Source organism: Rhineura floridana, chromosome 17, assembly GCF_030035675.1.
Source record: "Rhineura floridana isolate rRhiFlo1 chromosome 17, rRhiFlo1.hap2, whole genome shotgun sequence".
Classification (NCBI taxonomy): Eukaryota; Metazoa; Chordata; class Lepidosauria; order Squamata; family Rhineuridae; genus Rhineura; species Rhineura floridana.
In genome coordinates, this window is record NC_084496.1 from 12,053,161 (window position 1) to 12,073,624 (window position 20,464).

Sequence of the window (20,464 nt, forward strand, 5' to 3'; positions counted from 1 at the left end):
GAACCTTCTGATGTGCCTACATCAGTTTTAACAAAACAGTAATAAAAATATTTGTGAAATATTCCTTGAAGAAACTGAATTTTCTATGCTCTGCTTTCACCACCTATATCTAAAAATTAACGAAGCGCATGGGCGCTGTAGGCTGGGGTGGGGGTGCGTAGGATCTACACGTGTGTGTGTTTTACTATCACCCAGAGGCGAGATGTGAACCAGGGGAGACAAAAAAAGGTGGCTCAGGGTTGTAGAACTAGATGCAAAATGCTGGTCTACTGGATCCTACAAGCCACACATTGGGATGACACGATTCTGAGCTATTACAGACCTGAGCTGTCTCCCTCAAACATGGCACGGTTTTAGCTACTTAAGACACCAAGAACCTTTCCAAAACCATCACAAGTTTGTATCCAGCTGCTTATTCCCTCCATCTGGAGCAGGGGTGGGGAACCATTAGCCTGTAGCCAAATGGGGTCTGTGGGGCCTCCCTTATCCGCACTACGCAACTGTAAAAACCCTCCTCTTAAAGTCAGCAGAAGGTTTTTAAGCCTTCCCCACTGAAGACGCCCACCCATGCCGCAATTAGGCTTGGCAGGGTGACTCCTATTGGCTCCAACGGACTTTTTTCCCATCCTAAAATCAAAACACAAAACAGGGTTACATGCTTGCTTGAAAAATTTTATTGACAACCGTTTGGTCCCAATACACAAAACAGCACTTGAGCCACAAAAGTGTCCAAATGGGAGTTGCCAATAAAGGAGAAAGATGAATGTTGTCTCCTTGAGGGTGCATAAATTGAGGGCTTCAGTGATACTTTTTTTTTTTTTAGAAAAAAAAGCCAATAAATCAAAATTAGTAAAGTGTAAATGAAAGAATTTCATTGTCTTAATTCTTTTCCAAATCGTTCCAGTCACATTATTCCTTCAAAAAAAACAAACCAAAGCCACAAACTAGCTGGTCTTACACACAATGAAAAACGAAAGCCCCCCAAAGGATCTTCTAACTCTTTCAAAACAGCGATTTAGGTCAGAAGTACACATGAATCCAGAAAGATCTCTCATTCTCTACAGATGGCACAACTTGCATCTGTATCCCAGGTACATTAACGGTACTGATATTTCTTCTCTACATTTCACAAACACTTGGTCTATATAACGTTATTTTTAGATGACTTGCAACTGCGGCTCAAAATGACGACTGTTTCTGCACACGCATGGCAAAACACAGAGTGGTCAGGCCTTCATTTTATGCAAGCGATACATAAGGTGAAGGAAAGATGGTCTCTCAATTAAATTCATGAAATGGCTCCAACTTTTTTTTATATAAAAAATTCATTCCTATAAACCCCATGTCTGTAGAGGAAACCTAAGGATGTGAACTCACACACAAACACACTGTGCCTTGCCATGATCTCAGAAAAACTTCCAGCATTTCTCTGCATTCATAATGGATATTCATAATATCATTACTTAGTGCTGTTTAATACTTGGCTTTGTTTAAAACAAACATTTTTTTAAAACAAAATCCATTCCTTATTTTTTTAAAAAAGTTGTCTATAGCCGTCGAGCGACATTTTTTTTCCAGTTGCTGGCTGTGAAATCCAAGCCTGCTTTTCAGTCCCTGACGCTTTTCAAAATATGATTTGTTGCAAAAACATTCCTATCTGTTCAGCCAGTGTAACCCTTTGGGTATAGGTCCTCTCTTTGTGACGAGCAATTCAGAATCCTTGCCTGGCAAATACAACCCATTGTAAGTGCCAAGTTTACCCAACAGGGGGTATAAAAGCTTTGGTCAGAAGACGTTTTAGCTCTCTTTACAAAGAAAGTTAAAGGGACTCCAACGACTCGCCTCCTTCGACAATGGCCTGCCTTTCTAAAAGCCAACAGAAATGTCACTATTGGAATTGGAAGGAAAAAACCACACAGAAAAGCAGGTTTGAACACTCAAAAGTAAACATCAGGATAAAGACCAGACACAGTTAAAAATGTACCAACTCAAATTAAGCTTCCCATTTACTAGATGTTTAAAAGCTAGAAAACGAGGAAAAAGCACCACAACTGTGGCATTTCCACGTACTGCTCGTATTTCTGTGCAAGTGGAAGTAGAATCATTACTTTCCATTTTTTAAAAAAAGCTCCTTTAAACCCCCTTGCTGCGATTTATAATTTATGCACTTAAATGCATATTTTTGAAATATCAAAATACTCCCAGTAATGTCATCAGCAGATGCTGCAAGAAGCATCTCAAAGTTTACTTCAAAATGCATGCCACCAAGACTTATTTTCTGAATCCAGAACAGCATCAACTTGGAGCACTCAATAAAAGGGAAGCTTAAAAACCATCCTCAACTTCCTACAAGATTCCTCAATGGAACTGATTACAGAAGGCATTTAAGAGGGGTTTTGTAATAAGCCAACGCAATCCTTTACAGCAGGAATGGGAAACATATGGCCGCTCCAGAAGTTGTTGGGACTGCAACACCCATACTCCCTGACCACTGGCCATGCTGGCTGGGGCTGCTGGGAGTTGCAGGTCCCAACAACATATAGAGGGACACAGGTTGCTAGGTTCCCCAGCTCTGTTTTACAGTCATCTTTTGACAGTCAATTACAAGTCATCAGAAAAAAAAATCCTAAGTTTTGCCCTCATCAATTTAACACTGAAGACTCCACTGCAGGTTTTAATCCAATCCTAATGACAATTAAAAAATAAAAAGTTCTCAATAGGCTGTCTTGCAAGACAGATGATGCATTTGATTACTACTGTCTAGAAAATACAAGTTAAAATAGCCTATAGACTCATATGCTATATGAAGGATTTACACTAGTGATGAGGTTCCAGAAACTTAAAATCCATTCCGTTCCAAGTCAAGGTTTTAACATTTGCTTTTTGCTGACATTTGACAGAATGAAAAAAAGGAACAGTAAAATGTTTAATGCTTGAAGTTCAAATAAAAATATCTGCCCAGCTGAATTCAGTGTAAATTGAACAAAATCCTCACAGAAGGTAGTCAAGAGCAACAAAGAGAACGCAAGTGACCCACCCACCCCGGCCCCCAATCTGTGATTCAAAATATAAAGGGTAGCCAATAGCTTCATTTCCTGTTCAGTCTAACAACGTGCTGCCTCTCACACCGTGACAAGATTTAAAGCTTGGTTACAGGGGCAAGTGAAAAATTGGCTGCCAACTTAACCCGGTTTTTATGCTGTTTTCTGGCTGGGCTGTCTGTGGCTTCTTTGCTTGGCTGGGATTCAAACGACAGGCAGGGAGGTGCTGAAGAATTTTCCGCAGCATTAGAGGCTGCGGGGAAGCGGCTCTGCTCTTCTTTAGTTTTCGAAGGACTTGGAGCGTTCTCCTCCTCTTTCGTTAAAATCATGAACTCTAAAGGGAAAGAGATACCACTCTGTTTCAAAAATTATTTCCCGACACATCTATCAGTACACCTAATACCTAGTCCGTCCTTCAATGCAAAGATGAGCTGCCAGTGCAAGGCACTATTCATATTAGGAACACAGCATAGGACGCTGTCTTCTATGAGGTCCATCTAGCTCAATATTACCTACACTGACTGGCAGTGGCCCTCCAGGATTTCAGACAGAGAACATTCCTAGCCCTGCCTGGAGACACCAAGAATTGAACCTGGGACCTTCTGCATGCCAACCAGGTGCTCTGCCTCTGAGCTGCAGCCCTTCCCCAAAGCAAAGAAAGCTGCCTTATACTGGTCTGTTTAACTCAGTATTGTCTACACTGACTGGCAGCAGCTCTCCAGGATTTCAGGAAGGGTTCTTTCCCACTCATACCTAGAGACACGGGGGAATAGAACCTGGGACCTTCTGCATGCAAGGCAGATGCTCTGTCACTGAGCTATGGCCCTTCCTTCAAGGATATATTACTATATTATGGGGTATACATGAACAGCAAGTGCCACTGAATCATTGGCTAGAAACGTAAACAGGATGTGCTCCTTGGTACGAACTGGATCCTGTTTGGTCCAACTCTCCTGAAGGATTGAAAGGTGCGAAATCTGGGAAAACTAAAGCTGTCTGGAGCTCACGCGAGGGAAGCTGTGCAGCAGCCTCTGGCCACTGTCGGCCTTTTTCTTGGGGCTTTCCAAGCAGAAGGAGAAATAGGGGTGTGTGGTTCTATCAAGCAGCATGTGTAAACCGGCTGTCTGCACACTCACCAGAGTTGGATGTGGTTATATGGAACCATCTCTGGAGAAGCTTGCCCATGCCCTTGAAACTCTAAAGTGGCTGAGATGCAGGCTAATGAATGGAGCTTCTCTGTGTTGGGGATAAAGCACCAACACATGTTAATAAATAATCTGAACTAGTGAGTGAGAGAGACAGCGAGAGAGAAGCAACCTTCTTCCCTCACCGATTTCATCTTTAAGCTACTTGTTTGTTTAATGCAGGCTTTGTTCCTCCCCTTCCTCCCTTCTCTTTCTGTCTAGCCAGAGATAGTGCCTGTGAGTGCAAGCCTCATGGCTTGACAATAGTTGCAGGAGCATGTATGAGTCTTTGTAGTGATAAACCTTAAGTTTCTTGATTTCTGCACTCTGCTTTAGTGATTTCTGCACTCTGCTGCAATATATCTCGAAAAAATCCAACACTATGAACATCCAACCTTCGCTCTAGTTTTCCGAAGCTACCTATGTAATCAGGGCCAGCCCCAGGCATGCCGGGACCCTTGGGCACCAGCCTGCCCTGGCACCCGCACACACGCCCTACCTACCAGGCAGGTGGGGGGGAGATTGGGTGCGTGAGAGAGTGAGGGGGGCAGGGGGGAGGGCAAGCGAGTGGGCACAGGCGGGCAGCTCCCTCCCTGTGATCCACGGCAGGGAGCCTGCTGCGGAAGGGCAGCACTACTCCCCCACCATAAATAGGGGTTCTTCAGGGGCCCCTGTGGGCCACGGGGCCCTCAGCGAGGGCCCCACCTGGCCACCCTCTGGAGCTGGCCCTGTATGTAATCTACGTGAAGTGCTGTTAAAAGTATTGTTGCAAGAGGATTGCTCAAGTGCTGTGGATACTGCCATGGAACATTTCGCAACACTGAAGTATTTCATTTTTAAAATGGGAAATGTCAGGCCCCCATACTTTCCCTCTTTTCCCAAGAACGAGTATGTTGTGCGTGCATGTACACTGTCAAGATTTACTATGCCCTATAGCTTAGGGCAGCCTCCCACAGCCTGGTGCCCTCCAGATATAGCTGGACTACAACTCCCATTAGCCATGCCTGCTGGGGCTGCTGGGAGTTGGAGTACAACATCTATCAGGCACCAGGCTTGGGAAGGCTGCTTATGGCATAAGAACCATACTAAGACTAGGATCTAAGTAATTAAAATTTTTTTTTTTAAGAAGCTCTTGATCTGCATTATGTTCAGCAAACCTTCATATTTTCCACAACAGAATGAGGTGAAAGAATGGATGGGATCCCCCAATACATCAGCATTATTTGTGCAAGAAGTGTATGCATTCAAACAGGGCGCTCCTTACCTGCACCTTCAAGTGGCAAAGTCTGCTCTACCACCTACCACCTCATTCTGCTGCTTGTACAGAGCAGGAATCTGTTTGCAGCACTTGCCTTGCATTGGGAGGGAAGCCCAGCGATTTTGAAAGCAGGTCATGAGATGAAGGGCAGAAGGGCTTCCTCAAGTTATGGGACTCCCTCCCCACAGGGGTGTGTGTGTCTGGCAACTTCCATATACTGTTTCTGGTGAATGCTGATGATGCACATGTTTATCCTGGCCTTTGACACTTGAGACTTTTATTTTTAGGACCCACCCTATTTTCTGTGATGTGATGATGTTATTTTTAACTGTTTTTAATGATGAATTTTAAGACTGTTGTGACCCGCCCTGGGACCTTTGGGTGAAGGGCGGGCAATAAATCTAGATGATGATGATGATGATAATAATAATGTAAGCAGGTTCTGATCCAAACGTTGTGAGGCTCTGCTTGAGGCAAGTCTCCTTTAGGGACACAATCTTTTTTTTTTACCTGAAAGGATTGGTGGATGTTCTTCAAACTGAATGAGATCTGCCGATTCAAGAATGACGCGGTCCGGTCTCAGTTGTGGGGAGGGAAGGCAGGAAGGGACAGGCTCACACAACAGATCCACGGGCGACGTGTTTGTGAGGCAAAGCAGCTCTTGCTCAGACGGATTAGAAACTGTAGAGAAACCAGAGAGGGGAAAACCAGAACTCACTCTCCTCCCTAGCATCACAGCACAGGAGGGAACCCAGCAAGCCCATTGAGACTGGCGGGGTGGAAGGCAGGAAGACCGGCAGCAGGGGAAGCCAGGGTCAATGATAGGAAGAACTACCCGCTGACCGGTTGTAGGTAAGGCAGGCAGGCAGGCAGGCAGTTGGGACTGGCTGAGGGCAAACTAAGGTTGGCAGGCCCTGCCACAATTTGCTCAAATGGTCCAGCCTCTGCTGGTGCTACCTAGTTTTGTCAAGGCTACAAGGCATAACTATAAAACCACATGAGAAAATAAGAAAAGCTTGCTGGATCAGGCCAGTGGCCCATCTAGTCCAGCATCCTGTTCTCAGTGGCCAACCAGATGCCCAAGGGAAGCCCTCAAGCAGGACCTGAGCACAACAGCAGTCGTCTCCTGTGGTTTCCAGCAACTGATATTTGGAAGCACGCTATCTCTGTGGAGGCAGAACACAGGCAGCATGGCTAATAGCTACTGATAGCCTTATCCTCAATGAACTCACCTAACCCTTTTTAAAAGCCATCCAAGTTGACGGCCCTCACTGCCTCTTGGGCTCAAACCAACTTGCCTACAACATCTGCCATGATGGTTGCTTAGTCAGCCTCTGGCAAGCACGATGAGTGCAAGGCTGATGCTCCCAATGCGGCAATTGCAGAGGAAGAAGCCGGTGCTCCAAAGTCAGGTGGAGGCCTGGGATTTGCTTTGGGTCGAAACCATGCTGGGTGAAAGCACAGAGCCAGAGCAAGCCACCACCCTCTGCCTTTGGGATGGAGGGCGAAGGTGGGGATTCGCGTTTCCGCCTCTCCATGGCGGCTGGGGATACACAAGGCACCCAGCAAGCACAGGACAGGCTTGCACATACCCTCTACCCGCAAGGTGGAACAAGGTTTGTTTTTTCATATGGCAAGAAATCTCACTTCCAGTCTAAGCTTAGAGCTGGAGAGGAAGGCTGAGAATTGTCCTTGACCTCGTGCTGCACTTGTGCCACACGCAACACAACGCCAGAGGCAAGATTCCATTCTGTGAGGGAGGGACAAGATCTTGGCAACCACACATTTTTGGTTGGCCCTGATCTGCACCTTCCCTGTGTCTGGCTGGACGGTGCCCTCGAGCCCTGATCATGTCTCCTGCTTGCCTAGATTGGAGGGTAGATCATCCATTCATCGCTCCACTCCCTTTTGCCTCTGGCCCTGTATACCACTGGCATGTGGCCCCTGGAAGGCTGCTCAGAAGGGAATGTGGCCTTCAGGCTGATAAAGGTCCCCCCCCCCCGATCTGGTGCAAGGATCAGTGTCCCTGACCCCAAGACATGACTTGTAGTCTTGCGGCTATAGCAACGTTCAGCACCTTGCCCGAGACAGAGGTGGCCAGAGAAGCAACAGTGGCAGGAAAGAACGGCAAAGGAAAGGCCAAGTTCTACCTAAGTCAAGGCAGCTTATTTTTCAGCTTATGCCCATTAGACCATTATGTGCAGCCAATCAATGCGTTACCAGAATCTGATGCTTCCAGTTTCAACTCCAAGGATTCGCTGTCTCTCGCTGTCTCCGTGTCTTGTCCATCACCTTCACCAAGATGGTTTCCACGATTCTCATCGGCGTGAGGAAGGTTGCGCAAAGTGAACCGAGCTACAAGAAAGCAGGGTGGGTGGGTAGGGGGTAACGTTTCTGATTGACAAATTTGCACATCATCCAAGTGCTGATAGTAACTTGGGTATTTTTTTATCTTAAAAAAGTCAACTCAAAACAAGGCTTACTTACTTTTCATGTCATTCTTGAGGACAACAATTCTCTTATGACCATGACCTTTTATCCAGACCACCTATTTAAAAAGGCAGCAATACCGAGGTTTGAGACATGACTGAACTCAGTGAAATTCTTTTATTTGAAGGACACTTTCCTTGTCTTCTCTCTTCTCTGGTATTCCTCCAGGAAGCTAACTATAGTCAATCTTTGGCTGGAGTCTAACAGTTTAAAAATATCTATTTCCCCTCCAGGCATAATGAAATACCAGGCCTTATGAGTCCTTTGACCATATTATTTATTTGTTTTCTTGCCTGCCCTCCACCAAAAGTCCCAGGGCAGGGCTACAACCCCATCATCCATGACTCAAGCTGGAGAAGGCACAAGACTGCAGCTCCATCTCCAGTCTGGCAAGGCCACTTGGTTGGTCCAAGCTCCTCTATGTCCCTACCCCCACGCCCCAACAGTCCTACTATGACTTCCAGTTTGGAATCAAAGAACAATCATCTAGCTCAGGTGTTCTTAACCTGGGGTCCATGAAGCGGACACAATTTTTTTTATATGTATGTGTTTATGGGCATTTTTTCTGGGGAGGGGCTCCATAACTTCCATCAGATTCTCAAAGGGGTCCATGACCCCAAAAAGGTTAAGAACCACTGATCTAGCTGTTTAGCCCATACCAGCCAGAGAGAAACCAATAAGGTAGGATTTGCAAGCAAAGCTAAGCACTTAGGTTTAACAAATTACAGTGGCATTTAAATGAATTCAGCTTCTTCGTGACTAAACCCGTTCAGGGGTGGGTGGGTGGATGGAGATTTAAGGTGTTCTTTTTCCCCAGGAGCAAGGAAAAAAGTGCTCCTTAGTGTAGACACACAACAGAAACATTATGCTGGACAACTAGGGACTCTCACTAAATTCCCACAGGACAAAAGAATAGACTCCTGTGTAGGAAGAAATAGCTGTGATGCTGAGAGAGACATAGACTTTTGCCTTTTGAACTGAAGGGGGCTCATAGTTGTAGGTCAGGCAATCCTAGTCTTCAAAGCATCTGTCTCTTGACACTGCAAGATGTGGAGCTCTACAGCACATCTACGTTAGAAACAACTGAAATTACACTTGGGGATCTTAGGATTTAATTAAATACTGCTAATAAAAAAAACTGCTACAAACCAGTGGAATTGCTCCCAGGAGTTCTTCAAGAGTGCTGTAGCCATATTCTTTGGGTTGCAACACTTCACTTGTGTATTTGCTATACGCTGTTGAGAACTCATGAATGAAGATTTGTTGGTAATGGTAGGTATGAAGCAAAGCCCACACTTTCTTGGCAAACACATACAAGTTTGTAAGCTTGACATATTCTGCCTCACCTTCAATAAAAACCTGCAGGGGGGGGGGAACATGCATTTTAAGTCTCCCAACCCTTGTGCGCTGCAGAATATTAAATAAAATAATATGCTTGAACATATTTCTTACCTGCTCTTCAATATAAATGCAATTCTAGACTAGATTACAATTAAAAATCAATTCAAATGACATAATAGTTGCTAAAAAAAAAAAAAAGGCAGATAGCTCTGCAGAAAAACATTGTTCAAGCTTTGCCTGGTTCATCAGCTGCAGCTTTTTCGGGAGAAAGCCTCAGTGACTCACTCAGTTATATCCAGGCTGGAATACTACAGTGCATTCTATATTGGGCTTAGAAAGAGTTTGGAAACTTCCGTTGGTAACAGAATGTGGCAGCAAGAATGATCAAGGGGTGGGGGGCAAGCAAGTGGAACTTATGGTACCATGTCTGTTACGCTGCCTGCCTGTGTGTTTCTGGGCTTAATTTAAAGTGCTAGTTTTGACCTTTGAAGTCCTAAAACGACCAGGTTATCTGAAGGACAGCCTGCAGCTATGTGAACCACCCTGGGCAGTAAGATCAATGTCCAAGGCCCTGCTCTCTGGCCTGCTGATGGGATATGTTGACAGGAAGCACGTACAGGGCTTTTGCAGTGGTGGGCCCACACTTATTAAGCTCTCTCCCAAAATTCATGTGGCCCCATCGCTGTCAGGGTTTTTTTAAAGTGCTTGAAGACTTTTTTCATTTGAACGTAGGTTTTATGAACTTCTGTGCTTGGATTAATTTCTACTGTTCATTTTTAAGCTGCATAACACTTTGGCTTGACGATTTTACATTTTATCCTGGAGTATTTTTACACTGCCGTCCAAGGGCGATTTTACCCCAAGGAATTGTCTAAAAAAATAAAATGTAACAGATGCTGGCCAGAAGAGGCTGTAAACAAGTACAATTGCTGCTACTTCCTCTAAATATTGACAGTGATCAGTCAGGCTCAAGTCTACCAACAGCTCAGACTGTCCATTCTAGTGGAGAGAACAATCTTAAGACTCTTCCACCACGAACCAACCCAGACCCCGAGTTCATTATCTGAGGCCCTTCATCGTCTGCCCCCTCCACAGGAGGCTCAGAGGGTGGCAACACAAGAACGGTCCTTGTCAGTAGTGGAATGATCTCCCCAGAGAGGCACGCCAGGTGTCTTCTCTACCCATCTTTAGGTACCAGGCAAAGAACTTCCTTTTCACTAAGGACTCCGGCACGCAGTTTTAGCCCTATTTGTTTGGGTTTTAATTTTTGTATATTATATGTTTTAAAATTTATTTTATATTGTATGCTTTTAAAACGTGTTGCAAGTCGCCTAGAGACCGCTGGGTATGAGGCGACTAACTCATTCAATACCACCACCACCGTCAGAGGCCATATGCTGGAGGGCAATACAACAAGGCACTCTCTTCAGAGTTGGGCCCAACACAAAGCTACAATTCTCAGAGTTCCCTGGGAAGAACAACAGATTGTTAAGCTACTCTGGCAACTGTAGCTCTATGAGGGGAATGAGGGTCTTCTAACAACTCTTGACACTCTTAACAAGCGACACTTCCCAGGATTCTTTGGGGGAGGAGGAAGCCATGACTGCAAAAGTAGTATTGTATAATAGCCAGGGCTGGCACTCAAGGGCAGCCAGGTTGGACCCTGGCCGAGGGGCCCCTCGATAGATTGGGGGCAGGGTACTGCCACGGATCGCAGGGAGAGAGCTTCCCAGCCACCTGCCTGTTTGCTGGCTCCACCTACCTGTCTCTCCTGTCTTTTGTGGCTGCGTGTGCAGGGCTGCCATTAACCAACATGGTGGCAGAGGATTCCCTAAGGTGCTGATGCCCCTGTCGCCATCTTGGTTGATGGCAGCAATACATGCGCATAGCATGCACACGTGCCATCAACCAAGATGGCGGTGGAGGCTTCAGCCCCTTAGGGAATCCTTGGCTGCCATCTTGGTTAATGGCAGTCCAGCACATACAGTTGCAAAAGACAGGAGGGACAAGTAAGTGGGGCGCACGCACTGGGGCAAGCTGGTGCCCAAGGGCCCCGGCATGCCTGGTGCCGGCTCTGATAACAGCGCTTCAAATGCAAAGTGCAGGTGTGGCCTCAGACAAATTTGTGAAGGAAGAAAAACGAGAGCCCAGCATGGCAGACCAGTGTTATGCCGGGCATTAAGAGCCAAGCTATTTTGTCTTACCTCTGTGAGATAAGGCACACTCATCAGGAGTTCAGTAAATGTCATGAAGCCGTATTCAAATGGGTTCAGGGGAGCACCCTGGGTGGATTCATAATGCCTTTTAAGCTCTTCAACAGAAACAAAGCTGGTTTCATCCAAGGTCATAAGCAGGACCAGAAGCTGGGTAGCCAGGGCCCGGAGAGACTTTTTATTGATAAGTTGGAGCTGTTTACCAGATTCTGTGTTGACAACCTGGAGGTGTTTGAATAAAAATGACGAAAAAATCCGAATGCACCAAGATGCCAAGTCAAAAGCTACTACAACACTCTGCAGCTTTAAGAGGGAATTCTGCTGTTATCAGGAAGCTTTAAGAATGCTCCACATGCTGTTCTATTCACATCATTTGCACACTACCCAATTAACCATGTCCTCTGGGTGGTTGACAATAAAAACTGAAAAACCATTAACAAATGAAAAGCACTAAACATTTATTTATTTTATTATTTGATTTATATCCTGCCTTTCCTTTCAGCAGGAGCCCAGGGCAGCAAACAAAAGCACTAAAAACACTTTAAAATATCATAAAAAAGAGACGTTAAAATACATTAGAACATTTTTTTAAAAAGCTTTCAAGACATCTTTTAAAAAAGGTTTAAAAGCACATTAAAAAGCAATTCCATCACAGACTGGGATAAGGTCTCAACTTTAAAGGCTTGTTGAAATAGGAAGGCCTTCAATAGGCGCCGAAAGATTAAAACAGTAAACCCACAGTAGAAAACTATATAAATAAAAAGCAGGAGCCGGAGCAGATCATACATCAACACAGCAAAGCTTAGCACACTGAAGATCCTAGAACAGGTGCGAGCAACTTCTGGCCCTCCGGATGTTGGTGAACTACACCTTCCATTATCCTTGGCCATTGCCCATGCTTGCTACGGCTGATGGGAGTTGTAATTCAGCAACCCCTGGAGGAACGCAGGTTCCCCACACCTGTCCTAGAATGATCTTAAAATGCTTGGAAAAATAAAAAAGATCTTCACCTTGCACAACCCCCCCTTAACAGCAGGCAACCCTCCCCCTTGGGGGGGGGGGGAGAGCATATTCCGCAATCGAGGCACCACTGCTGAAAAGGCCCTTGCCTTGGAAGCCCCAGACTGTTCCTCATTTGGCGGGGGGACCAAGATATTTCAAGGACTATTACTTCTCATGCGAACGTACCCATTTTTGCTTCTAGGAAACAAGATGCTAGTCTAGATGGACCCTCAGAGTGATTCAGCAGGGCTCTACTGCACCACCGTGATGCTGTTGATAGGACTGGACTTGAGTTCAAATCTCCACAAAACTGATTAGGGTGACTTTGAGTGCATTGGTCTCAGCCTAGCCCATTGCACAACGCAACCCTGGGCACTCCTAGAAAAAGTGTATTACAAGTGTAATAAAGTAGATTTCTCTATAAAATCGACTGCACCTTAAGGCAGTTTTAACCTGAGCCGTAAATCTGATGCTTGCTTTTCATGGCTTTTGACAAAGCATCTATACCCTGTCATGTAGGGCAGGTCCGCACCCTACCTTTAAAGCACATCCAACACACATTTAAAGCATATGCCTTCCCCCAAACAATACTAGGAACTGTGATTTCCCTCCTCACAGAATTAAACACTCCCAACACCCTTATTTATTTATTTGATTTATATCCCGCCCTTCCTCCCAGTAGGAGCTGAGGGTGGCAAGCTACAGTTCCCAGGATCCTTTGTGGGAAGTAACGGGCTGTAAATGTGTGTTGGATGTGCTTTAAATGTATGGTGTGGATCTGCCCTAAAAATCTTCCATTTAACTGTGTGTCCCTGAGGCCATGATATTGATCATTAAGGGTGGAAAATCCAGTAGGTATTCTCAGTGAGATTCTTCGGGTTCTCTAACGATCCTATTATACAGAAAATCAACGAGTTCTTAAAAAAGACCTATGTTGCTTACACCGTCAGTTGCACTATACTCAAAGGAACGCGTAAGTGGGCTGTAAAAATGAACCAGCTATTTAATATCTTGATGCTATTTCAACATGCATTTGATCAATACAACTTTCTCCCTCTCCAGCTTCCTTTCCCACCAAAACAGTTTCTCATACAGAAACTTACCTTAATAGCATGGCAAAGTTTTTGCATCAAAGCTGGAACAGAACCAACATCGTAGTCCTGAAGGCGCAGGGGGTAGCCAAATGTTTTAGCATATTCGGTGAGCACATCTGCCATCATAAGGCATTTGTCCTTCTGAGATCGGAGCAATTTAACGAACTGGGCAGCTAAAGCTTTCACCTTTTCTGCATCTGTTAGCGCAAGAATTTTCTCTTCCCCACATTCCAGCACCTGAGAGTAAAAATCAGCTTGGTTAATGAATTTATTTATTTGTTATTTGATTGACATCCCGCCCTTCCTCCCAGAAGGAGCCCAGGGCAGCAAACAAAAGCACTAAAAACACTTTAAAACATCATAAAAACAGACTTTATAATACATAAAACATTTTTTTAAAAAGCTTTCAAGACATCTGTTAAAAAAGGTTTAAAAACATAGTAAAAAGCAATTCCAACACAGAAGCAGACTGGGGTAAGGTCTCAATTTAGAAGCTTGTTGAAAGAGGAAGGTCTTCAATAGGCGCCAAAAAGATAACAGAGACAGCGCCTGTCTAATATTTAAAGGTAGAGAATCCCACAGGGTAGGTGCCGCCACACTAAAGGTCTGTTTCCTATTTTGTGCAGAACGGACCTCCTGATAAGATGGTGTCTGTAGGAGGCCCTCACCTGCAGAGCGCAGTGATCAACTGGGTATATAAGGGACAAGACGGTCTTTCAGATATCCTAGTCCCAAGCTATATAGGGCTCAGTACACCGAAACTAGAACCTTGAACATGGCCCAGTAACAAATGGGCAGCTAGTGCAATTCTTTCAGCAGTGGGGTGACATGTTGGCGATACCCTGCCCCAGCTATCAGTCTCGCCACCGCATTTTGCACCAACCTCAAGGGCAGCCCCACATAGAGCGCATTACAGTAATCCAGCCTAGAGGTTACCAGCGTGTGGACAACAATGGTCAGGCTATCCTAGTCCAGAAACGCCACAGCTGTCTTACCAGCTGAAGCTGGTAAAAGGCACTCCTAGCCACTGAGGTCAACTGGGCCTCTAGTGACAAAGATGGCTCCAGGAGCACCCCCAGACTACAAACCTGCTCTTTCAGAGGGAGTACAACCCCATCCAAAGCAGGCAATTGCCCAATTATCTGAACTCGGGAACCACCAACCCACAGCGCCTCCGTCTTGCTAGGATTCAGACTCAGTTTATAGGCCCTCATCCAGGCCACCACCGAGTCCAGGCAGTGGCCCAGGGCTTGCACGGCCTCTCCCTATTCAGATGTTACAGAGAAATAGATCTGGGTATCGTCAGCGTACTGCTGACACTTTGCCCCAAATCTCCGGATGACTGCTCCCAAGGGCTTCATGTAGATGTTAAACAGCATGGGGGACAAGATGGTACCTTGCGGCACCCCACAGCACAGCTGCCAGGGGGCCAAAAGACAGTCACCCAATGCTATTCTCTGAGAGCGACCTTGGAGACAGGATCGGAACCACTGTAAAACACTTCCTTCAATACCCATTTCACCAAGTCAGCCCAGAAGGATACCATGGTCAATGGTATCAAAAGCCACTGAGAGATCAAGAGTAACAGGGTTGCACTCCCCGTCCTTCTCCTGATAAAGGTCAGGGCGACCAAGGCTGATTCAGCCCCATAACCAGGCCTGAACTCAAACTAGAATGAGTCAGTTATTTATTTATATTTATTTTATTTTAATTTAATTTGTATACCGCCCCATAGCTGAAACTCTCTGGGTGGTGTACAACAATTACAAACATTAAAGACAAATATACAAATTTAAAAACACATTTTTTGAAAAAGCAATTTTAAAACACATGCTAAAATGCCTGGGAGAAGTCTTGACCTGGCGCCGAAAAGATTACAGTGTTGGCACCAGGCGCACCTCGTCAGGGAGATCAATTCCATAGGGAATTTAGGGAGTGACTAGCACCAGGCAACTAAAGTATTAGCTATACATCAGTTTTTCCCCGTGCAATTCAGTATGAGAGACAAATTGAAACATATTAACAGTTTTCTCCCCAAATGATAACACAAACGGTTAAAAAGGAAACTGATTACTTGCAAAGTTTGCCCATGTGGTGCAATGGCACCCTGTAACCATTCTAAAACAGGGCTTGGTTCTACAGGCAACAGAGTGTTCCCGAAACTTACTGAACACAACTCCTCCTGCTGATTTGTCCTGCTTTCTGTGTCCACAAACTTATAGCCCACCTTTCCTCCCAAAAGAACCTCAGAGCAGGAAACAAGAAGTGACAAAAACATCTTAAAAACAATTCCCATACAGATACAGACTGGGATAAAGGTATCTACTTAAGAAAGCTTGTTGAAAGAGGTAGGTCTTCAGCAGACACTGAAAAAACAGAGATGGTGCCTGTCTAATATTTAACGGCAGTGAATTCCAAAGGGTAGGTGCCACCACACTAAAGGTCCAATTCCTATATTATGCAGAATGGATTTCCTAATGAGATGGCATCTGCAAAAGGCCCTCGCCTTCAGAGCGCAGTGAACAATTGGGTAAATAAAGGGCAAGACAATCTTTCACATCTTCTAGAAGACTGGATTCCTCCCCGCCCCCTATATTAATCCTAATCCAGGAGAACATAGACCTCCCCTTGCTCACTAATCTTTGTTTTAAGGGGGGGAGAACGGCATTTGACTAGCTTGCAAGCACTTTCCAAGATTGGACTGACTATTTGCTGGATGAAGTTAGATATCTGGGTACTGAGATTGTACACTGATTCATACCTGTACAGTGTCTGTTATACAATGCCAGACAGGGCATGTGTGGTTACATATTTGTATCTACTTTTATCTTAAATAAAAATTCTTAAAAAAAAAAATTCTAACAACTAGCAGGATTCAGTGACGAGCTTTGGGGTTACTAACTGCCCACCTCTGATCCGGAATATCTGTAGCATACCTGCAAGACATCTGGTATGGCTTCAAAGAGTTCAAGGAGCTTGGTAAATCCGTAATAGGCAAGTCGGCACTGGCGCCCAAAGTGATGGTGATAGGACGGGATGAATTTATTGAAAGGCATGCGGAAATAGGGTTGATGGCGTAACAAGTCAACTGCCTCTTTAGAGAACTGCTTTGTCCTTTCAACTTCCTCCTTGGTACGTTCTGAAAACAGAGAAGAAATGCAAAACGAAGGTATGTAAAAGCTAGAAAGACCGATATTTAGCTCTCTCCCTGTCAAACAGAGAGTCTAAAAGAGGGCTCTCCACAGCTCAGGCATTGCTTCCCAATGCATGATCTGAATTTTCAGGATTTAAATTATTTTAATTTTTTTTAAACTAATTTTCAGGTTCTATTTTTAATTGCTGCAACCCGCCCTGGGACCTTATGATGAAGAGTGGTTAAGAAATCAGAATAATATTAGTAACAATAATATTTTATTTTACATCCAGTCATATAAGCGTCTTTGCTGAGAAGGCTCAGGGCAGCTGTGGGAACAGAATGTAGGCCCAGATGAGCCAGGAGGGCTGTTATGTTTTTTAAGTGTCAGACAAAAAAGCAAAAACAAAAGTCTGTATTCTCTCCAGTCTTTCAGGGACTTTAGATCTCCAACTTTTGCTTAAATTGTGTCTTGTTCTGCTTGTGTCCAAATGTTGAAATGTCCTGCAATCTTTTTTTAAAAAATAAAAGGGGGATATATGAACCCCCTAAACAAAACACTGCTCTTAGTCTCTACCATTGCTCAATGTAAGCTTTAATTCACTCACAAAAAGTAAAAAATGTACCTGCTACCAGGGTGCCAATTGTATTAATAAATAAATAAAGGAAGAGAGAGTATGTAGATCTTAAAATGAGGATGTACCTCTTTTGGGGATACAGATTACCATCTCATTCTCTTGTAGAGACAAACAGATTGTTGTGTCTGGAATTTCTGATATGAGATCGACCAACTCACAGACTCCGTACTCCGTTACGTCCCAGTCTTTGGAGAAACACCTAGATGATGTGATGGAAAGTAGTGTATTCACGATAAAGGCATGTACAAAAGGCACAAATCCATGTCTTTTTCACTGCTGCCATCTCCACATGAAAATATGAACAATGAGAGAGGTGACACCACCAAGACCAGACCAGGACATTCTCAAGGTTTAAGGTCACATCCTCATCATACATGTAAAACACATTTATACCACTTTAACAGCCGTGGCTTCCCCCTAAAGAATCCTGGGAAGGGTAGTCTGTTAAGGGTGCTGGGAATTGTAGTTCTTTGAGGGGTGAACTAAGAATTACCAGGATTCTTTGGGGGAAGCCATGGCTGTTCAAGTTACAGAAAAGTGCTAAGTATATGGTGCGGATGTGACCAATGTCTACGCAAGGTATGCTCCCTGATACCGTATAACAGAACTTTTGGTAGTCAAAAAGCTCCCAAGATTTCTCCTTTCTTATTGTGGGTGTGCAAGAGAACTTCTGCAAATGCTTACTGCAAGGGAAAAGAACCCTTTGTTCCTAGGAGTCCTTTGCACAGACAATAGGACCCAGGAAGGGAAGAGTTGTTGGCCACTAGAATCCAGACAACAATCCATTAAGTGCAGCATCCCACCCACCGTTAGCCGTGGCCGGCTTCAGACGTTTTAAAAACCAGCCAGATTTACCACCCCACCCCAATCCAAGGTTTTTTTAGTTTCTGCTCTTTAGTTTGACTTTGGAGAGAAGAAAGTTGTGTCTTCCCTTTCGATGGAGAAATGCTGTTTCCCTGAATCCCCAAGCCTTTAACAACTTAAAAAAATGTTCTGATGTTTGAATTTATAACACAGGTATACCCTTGCCCCAGCTCTCTTTACATACCAGTGATAAGCTTGAAAGAACTCCCTCACAACAACTTGTTTACTGGCCTGGGACTTGAGGAGCTTATATAGGTCTTGAGTAAATCGTTTCACCTGGGCCCTGTGCGTTAAGGTTAACAAACGCTTGGTGCCTATCCCAAGGATCTAGAATAACAAACAAAAACAGCAACATCTTATAAGACGTATGGAATTTCCAAATCATCACAACACTGCCGCATTTGAGCTATTTACAACCACATGAGAGAGTCAGTGTGGTATAATGGTTAAGGTACTGAGCTATGACCTGGGAGACCAGGGTTCGAATCCCGACACAGCCATGAAGCTCACTGGGAGACCTTTGTCTAGTCACTGCCTCTCGGCCTAACCTTCCTCGCAGGATTGTTGTGAGGATAAAGTGGGGGAGTGGAGAACTATATTTGTATGCCACCCTGAGCTCCTTGAAGGAAAAGTGGAATATAAATGTAATAAATAAATAAAATGTCATGGGCGCACTCAAATATATGCGCCCAGAGCAGCAATGTACGTATTTTTGCACTATTTCACACTCAACACTGACATGTGCCTGGATTGTGCAAAATGGGAAAGGAAAGCAACATTTAGAGCTGCACTTGGCATGATCTTTCTTTCTTTCATATACTGCCCCATAGCCGAATTATTGATTTATATACCATTCATATGCCAGAATGGATTCTAAGTGGTTTACAACACAAAATCAATTATAAAATACACGATAGCAGACATTGGCAAGAAGCCTATTTGTTTAAAGTTGGGTTTGACAAAACCATGCACAGAGCAAGACCCTCAAATATTTAAATAAAGTAGGGGGGAAGAGAACAAAGGGCCTGTTTTTTTTTTAAATAATAGAAAGATATGCAGGCAGGGGGAGGAGAAAACTCCACACCTCTGAGTCTGCCACTGCTGGTTCTAGTCTGATTGTTGGCCATGCTGGCCAAGGCTGTTGGGAGTCCAACAACACGCAGAGGGTACCAGGCTGAGCTGATGCTCTGTAATGGGGAGAGACATGAAGCAGCCGGAGATCACTGCTGGCAAGGAGAGGGAACAGCAACGCTCTTCAGGTGGTGGAGAGTAGCCCAACATAGCAGCCAATGTTGGATTGGGACTGTCAAAATCATCTTTTAACATGCAGACTCTTAAAGATGCAAATATCTTTGGGTCGCAGCAGTAACGCTACACACCAAGAACTTAAGGATCAGAGAATCCCTTCTAAACAACAGGCAAGAGAGGCTCTCTGGTCCTGTATAAATTAAATCAACTTTTTTTTTTAGAAGGGGCATCTACAATATCCCTGGAGACCGTGGAAGGCACCAGCAAACTCTTCACCACAACTATGCCTAAACCCACACACAAAGTTAATGTCACATAATCACTCAGTGTGAGGATTTTTACTGCAGTTAAATAGCCCTTTGTGCGAACTAACACTCATCACTCAGGGAAACATGCACTTGGATACAACTGTGAGACTAAACTCACTTGCAACACGTGAGGCACCACTTCCAGCAACTCCATTAACTTGGAACACCCGTAGTCAGACACACGACATTGCTTTGCAAAATGATGATGGTACGTTGGGATGAATTTACTGACAGGCATGATACACGATGGCTGGTTTTTAAGGAGATCGATCACTTCTCGGCTGAACTGAATAAGTTGTGGGTTACCCACAGGACTTGTGGAACGGAGAACCCAAGGCTCTAGAGGGGGAAAAAACACTCTTGCTTAGAGGATAGGGACACAAATGGAGTAAGATGAGCACTACGGCTAAGAATAGGAATAAATTAGAACAGGGACACCATGGATCTTTACCCTGGCCTTTGACACCCGAGATGTATATTTTTCAGACCCACCCTATTCTGTGATTTTGGGTTGTTTTTAAAGCAGTATTTTAAAATTAGTGTAACTTGCCCTGGGAACTCTGTGTGAAGGCCAGGTAATAAATGTTGATGATGATACCACTACTACTACTAATGGATTTGGGGAAAACATCCCTTCTCTATAGACTAAA

The 20,464-nt window shown here is 44.5% G+C and overlaps 1 protein-coding gene across 10 annotated transcripts in view; it reads right to left on the bottom strand.

Moving 5' to 3' along the window:
- Window positions 1–661: 661 nt before the first annotated feature.
- MARF1 (meiosis regulator and mRNA stability factor 1) overlaps window positions 662–20,464 on the bottom strand; it is a 48,773-nt gene continuing 28,970 nt past the window's right edge. For all 10 annotated transcript variants that reach the window (XM_061600412.1, XM_061600415.1, XM_061600408.1 and 7 more), the window contains 11 exons: window positions 19,933–20,153; window positions 18,443–18,585; window positions 17,460–17,593; window positions 16,560–16,762; window positions 13,633–13,860; window positions 11,519–11,749; window positions 9,123–9,332; window positions 7,971–8,031; window positions 7,704–7,838; window positions 5,994–6,164; window positions 662–3,375 (listed from right to left, as the gene is read on the bottom strand). In XM_061600412.1, the coding sequence (XP_061456396.1) occupies window positions 3,140–3,375; window positions 5,994–6,164; window positions 7,704–7,838; window positions 7,971–8,031; window positions 9,123–9,332; window positions 11,519–11,749; window positions 13,633–13,860; window positions 16,560–16,762; window positions 17,460–17,593; window positions 18,443–18,585; window positions 19,933–20,153 (1,973 nt within the window). In that variant the 3' untranslated portion in view covers window positions 662–3,139. The remainder of the gene's footprint in view (window positions 3,376–5,993; window positions 6,165–7,703; window positions 7,839–7,970; window positions 8,032–9,122; window positions 9,333–11,518; window positions 11,750–13,632; window positions 13,861–16,559; window positions 16,763–17,459; window positions 17,594–18,442; window positions 18,586–19,932; window positions 20,154–20,464) is intronic.